Below are 19,979 nucleotides of genomic sequence, written 5' to 3'. Positions count from 1 at the left end.
TCTGAAATTCCGCTGAGTGATGTTCCTGCATGGGAACTGTGTTCTGCGTCATCCTTAAGAAGTTTTAAACCATAGAGGTATCAGTCCACCTAGATTTTATAGCTACAGTAAATGTTACGATTGTCATCATAATTCTGGTGGTGGTGCAGAGAACAATGTCCATAAGAGTTGTGCCGAGTAGTCGGACAAAACAAGTATCATAACGGATATGGGCAATTTTCTGGATAAGGTTGTGATCAGAGTATTCTTTGTAATTATCTGTGATAGAAAAAAAAATGGTTGTGTGTCAACATCTTTCTTATGTCAGTCAGTCAAGTGAGGTGCTAGGTGGTCTAAATAACTCCATTTGGTAGTTTGCCTGTCTGTAAAGGGAAGGGCGGGCTGTGCGTTGATCCTGCTTCTCTGATTGGATAGGGTGAAGCTGTACTTCTCTGTCCACTAACTTCATAATCTCACCCGATCATGTTCAATACTGTTTTGGTGTGATCATTCATAAATCAAATGGCAAGGACATTTGCTGTCAAGCTATCAATGTGCATAATATCTAACAAGCGGGGCGAGGGTAATGAAAAATCTGAAACACAGAAACGCATTCTGACAGATAGCAAATTTGTCTGCCCGCTGCAAGTTGAGCACACATACACACACCCCTCCACAGCTCCTAATCTTCAGCTTGTTAAGTCTATAAGCATGCAGGGAGAGAGTTATTTTGCCAACATCTACTTAGGCATTAAAAAAATGAATCTGATCATGAGTATAATCCGATCTGACTATCAACTGTCAATTTACAGATACGTTTACGAATACAAGTATGGCCATGTCGGCACACCCCTTACGACCATGTTATACACTGTGTGTGTGTGTGTGTCTGTGTTACTGTCTTACTGAGCACACATCTGTATATATTAACCTGGTTTTTCTGGAAAAACTGCATATCAACCTGTTCTACAGGTCCACTCCTCAGTAAAATGCACATGACAGCCTGCTTGGAGCTTGTCAAAAGGCACCTAAAGACTCTCAGACCATGAGAAACAAGATTCTCCTTATGGTGAAGCATGGTGGTGGCAGCATCATGCTGTGGGGATGTTTTTCAGTGGCAGGGACTGGGAAACTAGTCAGAAACGAGGCGAGGATTAACTGAGCAAAGCACAGAGAGATCTTTTATTAAAACCTGCTCCAGTGCGCTCAGGACCTCAGACTGGGGTGAAGGTTCACCTTCCAACAGGACAAAGACCCTAAGCACACAGTCAAGACAATGCAGAAGTGGCTTCGGGACAAGTCTATGAATGTCCTTGAGTTGCCCAGCCAGAGCCCGGAATTCAACCCAATCAAACATCTCTGGAGAGACCTGAAAATAGCTGTGCAGTGACACTCTCCATCCACCCTGACGGAGCTTGAGAGGATCTGCAGAGAAGAATGGGAGAAACTCCCCAAATACAGGTGTGCCAAGCTTGTAGCTTCATAACCAAGAAGACTCAAGGCTGTAATCGCTGCAAAAGGTGCTTCAACAAAGTACTGAGTAAAGGGTCTGAATACTTATGTAAATGTGATATTTCAATTTTTTATTTATTTTACAAATGTGTAAACATTTTTAAAAAAATGTTTGTTTTGTCTTTCTGAGATATTGTGTGTAGATTGAGGAGGAAAAAAAACATTTAATCCATTTTAGAATAAGGTTGTAACGTAAACAAATATGGAAAAAGTCAAGGGGTGTGAATGGTTTCTGAATGCACTGTACCACACCCCCTCAAGCCTTATTGCTCAAATATAGCTCACCTCATCCACCGGAGGTGTCCAGTCAGAGCTGCTATACTAAAGCTGTCCTGTAATGCAATAAACAATGGTTCAATTTCACCATTTGTTACTTTAATTAAAAAGCTGTGATTAAAGTACTAACACAAAGCAAAAGATCTTCAGACATAGTATTCATTTTTGGTATTTAATGAGTAACAAAATCCATAACATACAGTAAACATAAAATATCTCTATAAAATATATTGGAATGCCTCTTCTTGTAGACATGTCGGTCTTTGTTTCTTTGTTTTAATAATCACTGCTAGGATTGGAACCCTTACAATGTAATAGGATACATATGCATCCAATCAGATAACACGATGACTCATGACAAAGTATCAAAATAAATATGTTTTCTACCACAGACAGAAATAGCATTGTACACATAAATGTTTAGGACATATCCAACTAGGGATAGGGGTTTGACATCTGTTCAATATTTGAATAGTATCATTCATTTTTGTTGGATATCCGGATATTGAAAATACTTGTGTTTTTTTAACTTAAGGACTCTATTCAATCAGTTCCGCTTTAGCCGACATCCGCATAGTGGTTGACTAGCAGAAAAATAAGTGAAACTTGACAAATTATCCAATTGATTATGATAATTTGCTTGTAAAAAAAAGGGCAGAAGCAAAAACATTAATTTGTTTTAATTTAATTTGCTCCATGGCAAGGCGGTCAAGTGTAGGGTCGTCACCCAGCCACAAAGTCATTGATTTTTAACCTAACTCTCACCTTAACCCTAACATTAACCACGCTGCTAACCTTAGCCTAACCCTAACCTGAAATGAAGACCAAAAAGCACATTTTTGTTTTCACAAATCTGTATAATATAGACAATTTTGACTTTGTGGCTGTTTTATCTAGTAGAAACCCCTGTTTTTGCTACAGAGAAAAGCTGTCAGGCTCTCAGATGACTTGCGAATAGGAAGAACTTTACAGCAGGTGTTTCTGATTAATTAACATTGCCATGTTGGTGGGTGGTAACATTTAAATAAAACCCAGCTCTGAAACAAAACAGGCTGTAAAGAATTTGCACGTCATCCCATAAGAAAAAACGCATAAGTCTCACAGAAACGTCCGAAGTCACACATTCAGATTTGGCATTTCAAGCCCAAATATATCATAATGTACTATGACTAAAAAGATGAATTATTTACATCATTGTGCAACATCACGGGTAAGCTCTGGTCATCGTCTTTCAGCACGAGAAGTTGATTTCTACTGTTGTGGGTGTTTAAAATAGACCTATACAGGAATGTATATTCACACAAGTATTCAAATACTAACATCCGTTCGGATATTTGAATATTTAAATAATCATGCTCATCCCTATATCCAACATCATAATTTGGCATGGAACACTGTGTGTCATACTGTTTGTACTGTGGCACACAACATGAAGACAGACACACACGCGCACACAGACACATGCACGCCCACATACGAACTCTGTCTCTCTCGCACTCACAGACATACATAGACACACACAGGATATATCCCAATAAAAGATTCAGAATGTAGTTCCTCTTTTTCGTATTGATAGACTGCAGCATTTATACACATCTGTCCAGCATTGTGGCTGTGGCTGCCTACACATGGATGCAGTAAAGCTGTGTTTGGTTATTGGTCATAAAGCCCTCACTGTCTGTGCTGTGGTGTGGTCTGTGTGCTGATGCTGCGTCCCTGATGCCATATGAAGCACATGTGTCTCACTATGATCTCTAAATCTCTATTAGCCATAACGTATTGTATAGTTACAGCTATGCTATATGTGGTGATAGAGATATCGAGGCTGTGTCAACACTCCTACCTAGCTTCCTTTCCTTGTCGCCTCCTTAAATGATCACTGTTCTGAAAACTCAACATTTTCTGAGACAATTCCAGGACCTCTCTGGTCATTCTAGGTCAGGGGTCACAGAAGGAGGGAGAAGAGGAAAGGTTCAAAGTATTATGAGATTGAAGTAGACAGCAGGACTGGTGTCACAGAGGAAGGGACTCTCATTTACAACGAGGCAGCTTTATGAACACATAGACATTACTGAAATGGACTTCTGAATCCACAACACAATGATTAAAAACATACAAAATTGGAAAGTTGAAGCATACCATAAATATGTTATAATATGTACAAAAATATATCTTAAGTTGAACAAAAACAATCTCATAATGATAATATATGTACAGTATTTCAATGCCCTTCTAACTATTTACAAAGTGGACTTTAAGGTCCACACACCGTACGCACACACACACACACACACCTCTAGCAGTTAAAAAAATAATGTAGCTATTGGGTGAACTCTATGTACAATCATTGCTGCAGCTCGAATACAGGCAATGCTAGGACAGACCGTTCTGTGAGCTTGTGTGGCTTACCACTTCTCGGCTAAGCCGTTGTTGCTCCTACACGTTTCCACTTCACAATAACAGCACTTACTCTTTCCCGGGGCAGCTCTAGTAGGGCAGAAATTTGACTAACTGACTTGTTGGAAAGGATGGCATCCTATGACGGTGCCACATTGAAAGTCACTGAGCTCTTCAGTAAGGCAATTTTACTGCCCATGTTTCTCTATGGAGATTGTATGGTTGTGTGCTTGATTTTATACACCTGTCAGCAACGGGTGTAGCTGAAATAGCCAAATCCACTCATTTGAAGGAGTGTCCACATACTTTTGTGTATATATAGTATATCTGATTAGCCAACGGTATGCCTATAGGTGTACTTGATTTGATCTCCACGACAACTGGGTAGGCAGAGTTTGTACCTTAAGTTATTAAAAATGGGAACACTTCGACTACCTGGGAAGCAGGGCAGCTGAATGAAGTGCACCTACCGCAAACAGAGCAAAACAATTAAGAACGCAAGGCTTTCTCGTTGGGCTTTTTACAGACATGTTTGGTGAATGTTTGGAGATGGACCAGTTGGTGACCACTGATCTAGACTATGTTCTAAATGTCCTTGATGTGTTTTTGAGTTCCAGAGTGTGTTCTAGAGTTCAGTCTCAGATCTGTGGTGTGTTCTCCACAGCGACGGCAGAGTACTCTGTCTCAGAGACATGGGTCTGTTCTATGAGCCTGGCCAGGCCTGTACGTGTGGAGTACTTAAAGATGAAGGCCTTCATCAGGTCGTAGCGGTAGTTCCTGTTGAGGAAGTTGTAGAGGATGGGGTTGACGCAGCAGTGGAGCAGGGACAGACACTGGGTGAGGTGCAGCGCCACGTAGAGGGCGTTCTCCAGCCCACAGCTCAGAGGAACCAGGCCCAGCAGGGAGAGGGCATCGGCCAGGAGCACCCCGTGGTAGGGCCCCCAGCAGCCGAGGAACACCACTATGTAGGCCAGGATCACCCTGCGGCTCACACGACGCTCCTGCTCCACTGCCGAGGAGGAAGAGGAGGAGGAGGAGAGTGCTTTGGCCAAGAGGGCATAGGCCAGAGCGATGACAGGGAAGGGGATGATGAAGCCAAACAGGATAAAGCTCAGCTGGACCCCTACCATCCACTCCCTAGGGTGTTCCTCTGGGTACACCGGCCTGCACAGCACTACCTCCCCTTGTGATGACCTCAGAGCCCGCAGGAAGTATGTGTCCGGCAAGGAAGCCACCAGAGCCAGGAGCCACACCCCCATACATACGCCGTGGCGAATCAGCTTCCGGCGCCGGCCCCCATCCTCACTGTCGGCCGGCCGTGTCATGCTCATGTAGCGGTCGACGCTCATGCAGGCCAGGAAGAAGATGGAGCTGAAGAGGTTAACGGAGAAGAGCAGGTGGGTGAGCTTACATGCCAACTCGCTGAAGGGCCAGTGGCTGTGCTGTGCCAGGGAGCTCACCCACACGGGCAATGTGATGCATACGCACAGGTCAGCCACCGCCAGATGGGCGATGTAAAGGTGGGTCTCGTGGCGAGGGGAGGTGGTGCGCTGGGCGCGGATGTTGATCCAGAGGACAAGGCTGTTGGCGGCCAAACCGACCACGAAGATGAAGACATAGAGGATGCACATGGAGTAGAGCAGGGCGCTGCGGTCGAAGGCTGTGGGACAGCCACCCATCTCCACGCGCGTCCCGTTCTCCAGGAGGCCTGTGAGGTTCAGGTCCTCCCACGTGTCGAACAGCTCATCCAGATCGAAGCTGTTCATCCTTCTGCCGTTTTCTGGGAACGATCACGCACACCTCACTGATCTGGGATCTGAAGACAAGACAAGAAGACAGCAGCCCATCAGTCCTGATCTCAATCTGTCTGTTTGCCATGTCATAGTAAATGTTTGAACTATATTTAGAGAGCGCTGCCCTGAGTTCCTTTGACTTTTATTAACAAGATCTCAACCCATCAGTCCTAATCTCTCTCCGTTCCTGGGACAGAGCTAGATCAGAAAAGCAATTAACTTCTTCACAGAGCCCTGCATTCTACAGTATGTTATGAGATCTAATAAGCACCCAAATGAAATTAACACAAAAAAAAACACATAACTTTTTATTATACGCCACCAGATCTGAAAAAAATCTAAATGTAGTTAACTCTTAAAACAATGCTTTATTAATTCATAATGGGTCTGTTGTTTTGGGATGATTGAGGAATGACTGCCAAAGCTATCTTTTGCCATCCAGTCAATATCTTTTGCACCAGCTATGTTGCAATTAGTGCTAAAAACACAACATCTAGATTAAGACAGGATCGCATCGCAAGAGGATCAAAGGACAGCTCTGTCATAACCACAACTATGTAATCTGAAGACATTTGAGACTAATCACATACAGTACACACACACACGCAAAGGGATCCTACACACTCATGCAACATGAACACTTACACACACTGCTCAATATTTTATTTTATTACAGCACAACCTCTGACCTCTCTGTATGTCTGATTATGATTGGTCCTCTTACACTCAGGTATGATGTCTCTCTTCCCCTGACAGTCACAACATGACGGGAGGGATTGAAGAACAAACCCTAGACATGAAAACCATGAATAATATATAACCTCTCCTTTTCCTCCTGATTGGCACATATGTCCACAGACTGAGACGTGGGGAGACATCAGAGCCGGGTTATCAGTGTTTGCCACTAGCGCCAGCTGTCGGCTATATCAACCGGTTACACACTAATTTCCAGCCGGGTACATTTTCCACTTATACTGAACAAAAATCTAAACGCAATATGCAACAATTTCAAAGATTTTATTGAGTTACAGTGCATATAAGGAAATCAGTCAATTGAAATAAATTAATTAGGCCCTAGTATATGGATTTCACATGACTGGGCAGGGGTTCATATGTGGGCCTGGGAGGGCATAGGCCCAACCACTTGGCAGCCAGGCCCACCCACTGGGGAGCCATAATTGTGACAATTCAAATCTTGCTATAAAATACTTTAATCTCAAGAGAGGACAGGTTAATTGTTTAAAAAAGGTTTATGTTTTCTTACCTAGAAAATAGTCCTGATCATATAAGCCTAGAAGATATACCAAAAAAACAAACAATACACTGAATGAATACATTTTCAGGATCCTGGCTGGCTACCTTTTCTATTTGGCTGGCTACTCTGTGTGCTTCTGGAAAACACTAGGTTACCAGGGGGTTTAACTACTTTAGACCCGGTCCAGCCACGGTCAAAGACAATCAGCGCTGCTGGGCGATACAGCGTGTTAAAGTGCATTGAAACGTGACCGCTTCGAGCAGCTGGGTGTGTGAGAGCTATGTGAGAGTGTGTGACCGCAGAATACCACGTTGCCCACGCCAAGCTGTCTGCGATATCTGTGACTGAGTGTGTTAGTGCATGTACCTGGAGCAGTGGCCAATAGACATGTGTGTGTTGTGTTGGGCTGCCTGTGGTTTCAGCTCATTCTTTCAGCGATCGTGGCGCTATTCAATCGATAGCCCCTTTCATTGCTATTTGGCACTTGACCCCTTCACCTCTGGCTCACAACCTCAAATCAAATAATTTGCATTGGTCACATACACATGGTTAGCAGATGTTATTGCGAGCGTAGCGAAATGCTTGTGTTTCTAGTTCCGACAGTGCAGCAATATCTAACATGTAATCTAAAAATTCCAAAACAACTACCAAATACACACAAATCTAAGTAAATTGATGGAATAAGAACATATACATATAAATATATGGATGAGCAATGACAGAGCAGCATAGACAAGATGCAATAGATGGTATAAAATATAGTATACACATATGAGATGAGTAATGCAATAATATAATAATAATAATAATAATATATGCCATTTAGCAGACGCTTTTATCCAAAGCGACTTACAGTCATGTGTGCATACATTCTACGTATGGGTGGTCCCGGGAATCGAACCCACTACCCTGGCGTTACAAGCGCCATGCTCTACCAACTGAGCTACAGAAGGACCGCAAGACATGTAAACATTATTAAAGTGGCATTATTAAAGTGACTAGTGATCCAGCAGCGTAGCCTAGTGGTTAGAGCGTTTGACTAGTAACCGGAAGGTTGTGAGTTCAAACCCCCGAGCTGACAAGGTACAAATCTGTCGTTCTGCCCCTGAACAGGCAGTTAACCCACTGTTCCCAGGCCGTCATTGAAAATAAGAATGTGTTCTTAACTGACTTGCCTGGTTAAATAAAGGTAAAAAAAAAATTAAAGTGGCTAATGATTTCAAGTCTGTATGTAGGCAGCAGCCTCTCTGTGTTAGTGATGGCTGTTTAACAGTCTGATGGCCTTGAGATAGAAGCTGTTTTTCAGTCTCTCGGTCTCAGCTTTGATGCACCTGTACTGACCTCGCCTTCTGGATGGTAGCGGGGTGAACAGGCAGTGGCTTGGGTGGTTGTTGTCCTTGATGATCTTTCTGGCCTTCTTTTGACATGGGTGCTGTAGGTGTCCTGGATGGCAGGTAGTTTGCCCCCAGTGATGCGTTGTGCAGATTGCACCACCCTCTGGAGAGCCTTGTAGTTGTGGGCGGTGCAGTACCAGGTGGTGATATAGCCCGACAGGATGCTCTCAACTGTGCATCTGTAAAGGTTTGTGAGGGTTTTAGGTGACAAGCCAAATTTCTTCAGCCTCCCGAGGTTGAAGAGGCACTATCGCGCCTTCTACACCACACTGTCTGTGCGGGTGGGCCATTTCAGTTTGTCCATGATGTGTACGCCAAGGAACTTAGCTTTCCACCTTCTCCACTGCTGTCCTGTTGATGTGGATAGGGGGGTGCTCCCTCAGCTGTTTCCTTAAGTTCACGATAATCTCCCTTGTTTTGTTGACGCTGAGTGAGAGGTTGTTTTCCTGGCACCACACTCCGAGTGCCCTCACCTCCTACCTGTAGGCTGTCTCGTCATTGTTGGTAATCAAGCCTACCACTGTTGTGTCATCTGCAAACGTAACGATTGAGTTGGAGGCGTGTATGGCCACGCAGTCATGGGTGAACAGGGAGTACAGGATGGGGCTGAGCACGCACCCTTGTGGAGCCGCAGTGTTGAGGATTGGTGAATTGGAGATGTTGTTTCCTACCTTCACCACCTGGGGGTGGCCCGTCAGGATGTCCAGGACCCAATTGCACAGGGCGGGGTTGAGACCCAGGGCCTCAAGCTTAACGATGAGCTTGGAGGGTACTATGGTGTTGAATGCTGAGCTATAGTCAATGAAGAGCATTCTTACATAGGTATTCCTCTTGTCCATATGGAATAGGCCAGTGTACAGTGTGATGGCGATTGCATCGTCTGTGGACCTATTTGCGCGGTAAGCAAACTGAAGTGGGTCAGGTAAGGGTGACAGGTAAGGTGGAGGTGATATGATCCTTGACTAGTCTCTCAAAGCACTTCATGATGACAGAAGTGAGTGCTACGGAGCAATAGTCATTTAGTTCAGTTACCTTTGCTTTCTTGGGTATAGGAAAAATAGTGGCCATCTTGAAAGCATGTGAAAACAGCAGACTGGGATAGGGAGAGATTGAATATGTCCGTAAACACACCAGCCAGCTAGTCTGCGCATGCTCGGAGGGCGCGGCTTGGGATGCCGTCTGGGCCAGCAGCCTTGTGAGGATTAACACGTTCAAATGTCTTACTCACGTCGGCCATGGAGAAGGAGAGCCTACAGTTCTTGGTAGCAGGCTGCGTCGGTGGCACTGTATTATCCTCAAAGCGGGCAAAGAAGGTGTTTAGTTTGTCTGGAAGCGAGACGTCGGTGTCCGTGACATCATGCCCTTTACTTCAGTAGTTTTGTCATTCTCCCTAATAGCAGCAGTTGCACACTTTTCTCTTGCTCTTTCTCCTTCCTCCCCCTTTCATCTGCCCCCCAAAGCAAAAGGGGAATATTCAGATCACAAACGTTTAGTTTCGCCACACTCCAAACACCCAATGAGGCTGAGCTGGTTACAACATGGATAGACTACGTACCATGAGGGCCTAAAATGAACACCTGCCACATGCGGATAGATTTTAGCACTGGCATTGCGAGCATTTCACTCACATTATTTTGGTGTTCGATGGGGTTGAGGTCAGGGCTCTGTGCAGGCCAGCGAGCTTTACACCCCTCCAGCCGACACTTGGCATTGTGCATGGGGATCTTAGGCTTGTTTGCGGCTGCTCGGCCATGGAAACCCAGCTCATGAGACTGCCGACGAACAATTATTGTGCTGGCGTTGCTTCCAGAGGAAAACTGGAACTCGGTAGTGAGTGTTGCAATCGAGGACAGATGATTTTTACACCCTACGCACTTCAGCACCCTGCGGTCCCGTTCTGTGAGCTTATGTGGCCTACCACTTTGCGGCTGAGCTGTTGTTGCTCCTAGAGGTTTCCACTTCACAATAACAGCACATAGAGATGACCGTGGCAGCTCTAGCGAGGCAGAAATTTGACGAACTGGCTTGTTGAAAAGGTGGCATCCTATAGAGGTGCCACGTTGAAAGTCACTGAGCTCTTCAGTAAGGCCATTCAATTTTTGTCTGTGGAGATTGCATGGCGGTGTGTTCAATTGTATACACCTATCAGCCACAGGTGTGGCTGAAATAGCCGAATCCACTAATTTGAAGGGGTGTCCACATACTTTGTATATATAGTGTAGCTGCTAAAGTAAAATAAGAGGAGGAAGAGGAACTCTTTAGTTTTAGTTATATATTTGCTATATTGGGAACCTTTTGTACCCAAGCATGTCAAATCGAATCACATTTTTTACCTTTTTACTATGCTAATAGATTACCCATGTGTCACAATTATTATTTTATAAATGCCTTATAATTCTATCGGAAAATAATTGTTCATAGGCAAGGGAACTACTACATTTTAATCAGTGAGACACACACACACTTATGTTGGGTAAAACACAAAATTGTATTGGGTAATTCCATGACATGAGTCCCTTGAGGGTAGTGTAACTTGGTGGATTTTTTCAAAAAATCATAAGAAACATGTTTTCCCACCTCACATCCCATCCCACCAAGAGGTTAAATAAATAAAAAAGGACTATAACACATGCCTAATAATTGCCAAATAAAGTAACAGGGTTGACTGTAACAGGGTTGGAGTTTTCATCTTAAATCAGCCATAAATCCCTTTAGGAATTTTCACACTGCATTGTTCATAGCCCCAGGCTTAACCTCTACATATAAGCATTTGTTAAACTTTAGCCCTGGGCTAAGGATTCACACTTGTATACCAAAGTCCTGGGCTAACAGACGAACACACATGCAACCAACATTATATCTCTACCAAGCGACCAATGTTATAAGCATTAACCCATTATTTCCTCTTGCTTCTAGACTTCAATTTCCAACAGCGATGGTTTGTATAAACCTTCCTGTCTGCCTGTCAGACCTCGGAAACAATGTTTCGCTTTTGAAATATGATGTTGCCCCTGTACAGAGAATGCTGTGCATGAACGAGACATTAACTTTTCAGATCTATGCGAAACAATATTATTATAATGGTTTGCTAGCATATATCCAATTAAATATCAATAGAAAAAAAATGAAAACTGATGACAATTGAGAGTTTTCTGCCCGTTCAGCTGTAGAGTTTGTTGAGCAGTTGGCTAGAAAATGAGAAGACGTCAGGAGGCCCGCATAGCAACCGTTTTGTCAACCATAGCAACAAATGTTTTGCATGGACGAAAGTATTTTGTTTTTTTGTCAAGTTTTTGTCAGATGGAAGGATGAAATCGTATACATGGACTTATTAAAATAGTGTGAGGAGCGCATCACAGGATGTGCAAATTAAGTGCAGCTTTTGTAATTGGACAGAACATGTTATGTGTTTATGATTGGACAGAGAACATTGTATGTGTTTGTGATTGGACAGAGAACATTGTATGTGTTTGTGATTGGACAGAGAACATTGTATGTGTTTGTGATTGGACAGAGAACATTGTATGTGTTTGTGATTGGACAGAGAACATTGTATGTGTTTGTGATTGGACAGAGAACATTGTATGTGTTTGTGATTGGACAGAGAACATTGTATGTGTTTGTGATTGGACAGAGAACATTGTATGTGTTTGTGATTGGACAGAGAACATTGTATGTGTTTGTGATTGGACAGAGAACATTGTATGTGTTTGTGATTGGACAGAGAACATTGTATGTGTTTGTGATTGGACAGAGAACATTGTATGTGTTTTTGTGATTGGACAGAGAACATTGTATGTGTTTGTGATTGGACAGAGAACATTGTATGTGTTTGTGATTGGACAGAGAACATTGTATGTGTTTGTGATTGGACAGAGAACATTGTATGTGTTTGTGATTGGACAGAGAACATTGTATGTGTTTGTGATTGGACAGAGAACATTGTATGTGTTTGTGATTGGACAGAGAACATTGTATGTGTTTGTGATTGGACAGAGAACATTGTATGTGTTTGTGATTGGACAGAGAACATTGTATGTGTTTGTGATTGGACAGAGAACATTGTATGTGTTTGTGATTGGACAGAGAACATTGTATGTGTTTGTGATTGGACAGAGAACATTGTATGTGTTTGTGATTGGACAGAGAACATTGTATGTGTTTGTGATTGGACAGAGAACATTGTATGTGTTTGTGATTGGACAGAGAACATTGTATGTGTTTGTGATTGGACAGAGAACATTGTATGTGTTTGTGATTGGACAGAGAACATTGTATGTGTTTGTGATTGGACAGAGAACATTGTATGTGTTTGTGATTGGACAGAGAACATTGTATGTGTTTGTGATTGGACAGAGAACATTGTATGTGTTTGTGATTGGACAGAGAACATTGTATGTGTTTGTGATTGGACAGAGAACATTGTATGTGTTTGTGATTGGACAGAGAACATTGTATGTGTTTGTGATTGGACAGAGAACATTGTATGTGTTTGTGATTGGACAGAGAACATTGTATGTGTTGTTCTTGACCGCGTTTCACACGGGCTGCTTTGGCACCGTGCTTCTGGGCTAGGGTTGGTGCTATCCCACATTAGAATGTGCAAGTGTGAACACTTGCATTAGCCACGGACTAAAATCTCCGTTAGTCCAGGGCTGGTGAGGCTCTTAGTCTTGGCCTAAGGTACTATGTGAACGTGCCCCTTGTGACTAGGGGAATGGAAGCTTGTGTGCAACAGCCAGCAGTAATTGAATGCAAGGCTCACAATGTTTTTTTCTTGTTCAAACATTTATAGCCCGTCATTCTATGGGTAACAGGGTTGACATATTATGCTTAACCCACTCAGTTTTCCACCACAAAACACCAGAAAATGGCAAAAAAGAGTTGAACCAGTTCACCTGCTTTTACATTTGATTAACAGAAGTTCAATGCTTCTTTAGATTTGTTATTTTAAGCGTTAGTGTCATCATATTAAAACAAGAGTTCAGTTCACATAATAGGATGTTACAAATTTGCAAAACGTACAATATGTAACAAATTTGCGAAACATACAATGTTATAAATGTGCATACCATATGATATGTTACGAATTCTAGCTAGGTGGCTAACGGGAGCTAGGAGTTAAGGTTAAGTTTAGGAGTTGTCCGTGATGAGAGTTGAACTCGCAACCTTTGGGTTGCTAGACATTTGCGTTATACACCAACCCATACAATCCGACCAACCACCCTACTTTTGATTTTGCCTTAAATAACCATCTGTTTTAAGTCGCTTTGGATAAAAGCGTCTGCTAAATGGCATATATTATTATTATTATTATGTAACCATACCAAACGCAACATATCATGAGGGTTGGGTAGGTTACTTTCTAAATGTAATCTGTTGCTGTTACTAGTTACCTGTCCAAAATTGTAATAAGTAACGTGATTTTGGGATTACCCAAACTCAGTAAAGTAATCTGATTACATTCCGTTACTTTAGATTACTTTCCCCTTAAGAGGCATTAGAAGAAGACACAAATGTATGTTACTAATTGAACGGCATCTATTGCAGGATAAATCAATGTTAAACTTCATATAGCTGGCCATATATGGATGATTCATTTTACTTTATGGGTTGGTTATGTTGGCTTCTTCTAACCCATCGCTTTTTACTACATATAATAATACGATTAAAATATATCTTTACATTAAAAACCAGTCTATCAGAATTCCAGTCCTTCGTATAAATGTTATATCCCTTGATCTTCAATAATAGGACTTGGACATAAGGAAGTATAGATTAGCCTAATTGTTTTACCTGAGTATGACCCCAAAAATAAGGATTTATGAGCCAGCCCTACTCTGTTGTTTATGATTTTGTTGTCATGAAAAATAAATGCTGTGCTCATGGAGTGGCAGGCTTTGAGCACCACTGAAAAGTGCTATTTACATGTGAAAAATGAATGCCATATGCTACATTTGCTATAGGTCTATTGTTAATATTTTTGTTGGTGACACTTTGATATCTTGATAATATGCAGCAGTTTAAAGGGCAAATCCACAGATAAAACAATAACAAAACAGTTGCCCCGCCTCTTTTGATAAAAAACCGAGGGATGGGCCTGGAGAAATGTAACCACTCTCAGATTAATAGTCAGAGCTATGGATGCAAGGACTGACCATCCATGATATTAACATGATTATTTTAACCATGTTATGAGGCTATACAGTGTTTGTTTACATTTGCAATGTTTACAAACATTGAAGAAAAACAAGCTTATATTTTGGGTTCTCATGGAGTGTGACAGTTGAACTAAGCTCATGATGCATTTCTAAGTTATATTCTTCAGCAATCAATAGATATTTATTACTCCAAAAATGGATGTAGCAACTACAGATTGCCAATTTAAATCTATCAAAAATGTGCGAGTTTGAGCAATTGTCCATTATAATAATAATAATATATGCCATTTAGCAGACGTTTTTATCCAAAGCGACTTACAGTCATGTGTGCATACATTCTACGTATGGGTGGTCCCGGGAATCGAACCCACTACCCTGGCGTTACAAGCGCCATGCTCTACCAACTGAGCTACAGAAGGACCATTAGTCCTATGGATTTATTTATTTGATCAGCATGAATTAGATGGAGCAATAAAATCCCCACTTTTATTCCACAGGCTTGGATCAGCACTATGCAGCTGTTATAAGAGCGCATTTTTCATTGGCTGTCCACTGATTTCAAAAACCATGATTGATAGGCACCTTAAACTTCTTGAATTCAACGACTTTTGGTTTCAAATACTCATTTAGATTTGTGAACAGCCATCCACAACAACCACAGTCCGTAAATCGCAAATAGCTAAATGAGAGCGCAGCAATGATTTACATCAATGCGCTATGTAGATATCAATAATAAGTGATATCTGTATTGCCGTAGACTACACCACTGCTGTCACCCACCTCCAAGCGTTTATTCAAATTGGATCATCTTTGAATGCCAACAGCAGTCGCATCATTGGAAGACATACATTGGACTGTAGCATACAAAAGCCTATTCCTGCTATTTTCCCGCGATCCATCAAACACATTTGGTGTGTCATCATAGTGGTCTCTGAATTGCGGTCAGACTCGCTCAGGCGGAACAAACTTAAATTTGCGCTTTTTTTCAATGCCGATTTGAATGTCTTTCAGAAAACAGAGAAGTGTCAAATGTTTTTTTTTTCTCGCAAACATTCTTTCTGAATTTAAAAGTAATCCTCGAAGTAATAATCTAGTTTTTCCGACGTATCTGTAATCTGATTACAATATTTTTGTTGGTAATGGATTACAGTAAAAAATGTGTTGCTAATTTTTGTAATCCCTTAGATGTAATCCGTTACTCCCAAACCCTTCATAACATACTACAGGGTGTGTCTCGGATTTACGTACAGAATAATACAAAATGCACTGAGACCAGTTGGCAAAATGAGTTACAGTTTTAAATGAATCATTAACTGCATGAAAAAAAGAATAATCTTCAGAAATTACTTTGACAAAGCAAAAAATATTATTGGGCTTCAAAATGATTGGAGAAATGTTGGGGTTGAGTGGGTTAAAATCTTTTTAGACGTCACAGAGGTTGCACAGAGTGAAAAATGTTGCACTTTATGAAGTCTGTTCATATTATAAATCTGATTTATAGAATTGTCCGTGTATATTAACGGGCACTTCACATTTAATATGACAGGCTTTTAAAATGCAATATTGGTGCACAATTTCTACAAAATAAAATATTAACGGTTCGCAAAAGGGACCCATTTCGTGGAACGACACATTTACACACGACCTGAAGCCTATCTGAGTGCACATTAAATTCAGTCCCATTGTCTGTCCCATAAATATGCCGTGACAACAAACCACAATCCTTATCAAATACCAGGGGACTCGGTGTAGTAAACTGGCGGCGCTCATTGAATGCGCTCAGCTAATCCGCGCGCCACGCTGCGAAAGAGGATGTCTATGTCTATGACTAGAATGACTTGAACAGTTTCAGAGGCCAGTAGTCACATTAGGCTAATATGTTACCCAAAAGTCCACTGCAACAATACACCATTAGGCTAACAAATGCTGAAACATAAAACGTGCGTATTGGGCATTTGGTTAAACAAAAAAGTGTTTCTGGAACCGACATTTTAGGAGTGCAGCTCTTTGGTCCACAGCCTCTTGTTATGGAGATGCTCCTGTCAAGTGGTTAGCAAAATAAACTAACATGTATGTAAAATGCCTTACTTGTAATTGAGAAAAAAAATCCCTTACTTGTTGCCTCTTCGAAGAAATGGCACAGTGTCTCTAGTGCGAAGTGATGTCCAGTTATGTTATGCTTTGTCCGAGATGGGGAGAGATAGTGGTTGTGAGCTCTCCGATATCTGGCTTGACTGAGTGGGTGAGTGTCCGGTCTCCTCCCAGCGATAGTGAACCTGGCCTCATACCTCCCACTGCACTTATTAATATACTGCGTAATGAGTGATACGTTCATTCAACACATTCATTGATGTTTCTTACAAGAGTGGAAAAGGCGTCAGATTTCCTTCCACTTTACATCCCACAAACAATTACCCAACAGACTGAAACACGTTTGTGCTTGGTGTGCAGAGACTGCCAAAGAGATACGCTAATAGTATTTATATATCATCTGAGATATGTTTATGATAGAAATGTACACTTTTTGTGTGCACATTCCTTATTTCAAAATGTATAGCAACTAGACTGATGTTGTTGTCATTTTCATTCTTGTGGTTTGGGTGATAGACCCATCTAACTTCATATAACATGTATTGCATTTGCCAATTCAAGCTTGTGGTTGTACCCTATACCATGAATAGTGTATTTAAACTGTGTTATTCAGTTGTGAGTATGGAAATGTGTTCCCTTCCACACAAATAAAGTTCACAGTCCACACCCGTCTTCTCTCAGTTCCTCTCAACTGTTAGTGACTATTTATGAAACTGAGTTCAACAACATAAAGCTACCCATAGACTCACACCCACAGCCCTCCACTCACTCAGAGAAACCACAAGATCATCTCAACCCAGCCTCTCCAGACATGTGAGACCAAAACCACCCAATATGATTAAAAGATGTACCAACTGAAAAAAATGTATTGCAATTATAAACTGTCTATTACTTTGAGGTCTGTCTGAAATCCTGAGCACAATGTCAAATGCAGTGGTTGTGGTATAGTCAAGAAACACTGGCAAAATCATGTGAAAAAATATCACAAAAAATGTTGACTGAGACAAAAAGAGTTAAAGACAGAGTTAGAGACAGAGAAGAAGTTAAGAGACAGAGAAAGTTAGAGACAGAGTTAGAGACAGAGTTAGAGACAGAGACAGAGTAAATAACAGAGACAGAGATAGAGAAGAAGTTAGAGACAGAGAAAGAGTTAGAGACAGAGAAAGAGTTAGAGACAGAGAAAGTTAGAGACAGAGTTAGAGACAGAGTTAGAGACAGAGACAGAGTAAATAACAGAGACAGAGATAGAGAAGAAGTTAGAGACAGAGAAAGAGTTAGAGACAGAGACAGAGTTAGAGACAGAGAGAGTTAGAGACAGAGTTAGAGACAGAGACAGAGTAAATAACAGAGACAGAGATAGAGAAGAAGTTAGAGACAGAGAAAGAGTTAGAGACAGAGAAAGAGTTAGAGACAGAGACAGTTAGAGACAGAGCTAGATACAAAAACAGAGACTGAGACACAGACAGAGTTAGAGACAGAGCTAGATACAAAAACAGAGACTGAGACACAGACAGAGTTAGAGACAGAGAGAGTTAGAGACAGAGTTAGATACAAAAACAGAGACTGAGACACAGACAGAGTTAGAGACAGAGACAGAGAGAGTTAGAGACAGAGAGAGTTAGAGACAGAGTTAGAGAAAGAGTGTCACATTCTGACCTTTATTTCCTTTGTTTTGTCATTATTTAGTATGGTCAGGGCGTGAATTGGGTGGGCAGTCTATGTTTGTTTTTCTATGTTTTGGGGTATTTCTATGTTTCGGCCTTGTATGGTTCTCAATCAGATGCAGGTGTCATTAGTTGTCTCTGATTGAGAATCATACTTAGGTAGCCTGGGTTTCACTGTGTGTTTGTGGGTGATTGTTCCTGTCTGTATTACTTTGCACCAGTATTAGGTTGTTTCGGTTTTCGTGTTACATTTATTGTTTTTGATTCGTGTTTACTTTGTTTTATTAAACATGAATCTCAATAGCCATGTCGCATTTTGGTCTGACTCTCTTTCACCAGAAGAAAACCCTTACAAAGAGAGAGTTAGAGACAGATACAGAGTTAGAGAAAGAGACAGAGAAATGGGAAATATATACAAGAAAACACTTTTTCCCAAACACAGTGTCTAAACTCGGGTGTCCAAACACCCAGCGTGCCCTAGACCTTCTGTCTGAGGACCAACTAGGGTCACCCAGCCACATAATAATACACACAGGCACAAATGACCTGAGAGCACAGCAGGAAAGGGTGGCCACAACACTGAAGGGAGTGATTGAAAAAGCTTCTTCTACTTTCCCCAACGCACAAGTGGTTATCTCCACCCTGCTACCACGAAAAGAGTTCCACCCTGCCACAATACAGCGGGTAAAGGCAAGTATTTCCCGTGACTGTGCCTCAAAACCAAACCATAGTGAAGACTCAGGTTTTCCGGGTTTCTATGTTTTTGGTTAGACAGATTTCTCAATTTCTTTCTTAGATTTTTGCATTCTTCATCAAACCATTTGTCATTGTTGTTCATTTGATTTGGTTTTCTATTTGAGATTTTTAGATTTGATAGGGAAGCTGAGAGGTAAAATATACTGTTAAAATGTTCTACTGCCAAGTTCACACCTTCACTATTACAGTGCAACGTTTCACTCAGGAAATTGTCTAAAAGCACCCCCCACCCACCCACGGGACCTACACATAGAGGACCCACGCCAAGAGGACTTACATCCAGACCACAGCAACACCAGCCACATCCACACCCCCACTCCCCCACTCCAACCAATAAACACCCCCACATGTCAACCATGCCCACACCCCATTTAGGCCCCCTCAGTTCAGACCTATGACCCTCCTGTCCACCCCATGCACCCTACCCCCGCAAAGAGGGACTCGACTTGGAAGTCACACATACGTGCAGGCAGTGAGAGGGCAAACAGGCCCAAACCCCACTCTTACACTAGCTCAAGCCAATGGTATGTACCAGATGCTCAGCAGGCTCTGTTCACACTTACTGGCCTGAGGCCAAACCACACGACCAACAACATTGGACACTTTATGGAACACAGAGCCTTCACTATATCATCCTGGAATATCCAAGGCCTGAGGTCATCTGCCTTTGGCCTAAAGAGCAGGAACCCGGACTTCACCAA

At 41.9% G+C, this 19,979-nt stretch overlaps 1 protein-coding gene across 2 annotated transcripts; it reads right to left on the bottom strand.

Moving 5' to 3' along the window:
* Positions 1 to 874: 874 nt before the first annotated feature.
* Positions 875 to 17,222, bottom strand: LOC118366473 (atypical chemokine receptor 3-like). Of its 2 annotated transcripts, none has more exons than XM_035749103.2 (2): positions 16,856 to 17,222; positions 875 to 5,980 (listed from the first exon to the last, which is right to left on the bottom strand). In XM_035749103.2, the coding sequence occupies exon 2, from the start codon at positions 5,928 to 5,930 to the stop codon at positions 4,803 to 4,805; it is 1,128 nt and encodes a 375-aa protein (XP_035604996.1). In that variant the 5' UTR covers positions 5,931 to 5,980; positions 16,856 to 17,222; the 3' UTR covers positions 875 to 4,802. The 2 variants fall into 2 exon arrangements, with proteins under 2 accessions (XP_035604996.1, XP_035604995.1); XM_035749102.2 differs by having other exon boundaries at positions 16,883 to 17,220.
* Positions 17,223 to 19,979: the final 2,757 nt, after the last annotated feature.

This window comes from Oncorhynchus keta, chromosome 34, assembly GCF_023373465.1.
Source record: "Oncorhynchus keta strain PuntledgeMale-10-30-2019 chromosome 34, Oket_V2, whole genome shotgun sequence".
Classification (NCBI taxonomy): Eukaryota; Metazoa; Chordata; class Actinopteri; order Salmoniformes; family Salmonidae; genus Oncorhynchus; species Oncorhynchus keta.
The sequence above is the reverse complement of the archived record's forward strand: the minus strand, read 5'-3'. Positions and strand labels throughout refer to the sequence as shown.

Coding starts and splice junctions, on each gene's coding strand:
- LOC118366473 (XM_035749103.2), bottom strand. CDS start 5,930: ATGAACAGCTTCGATCTGGATGAGCTGTTCGACACGTGGGAGGACCTG.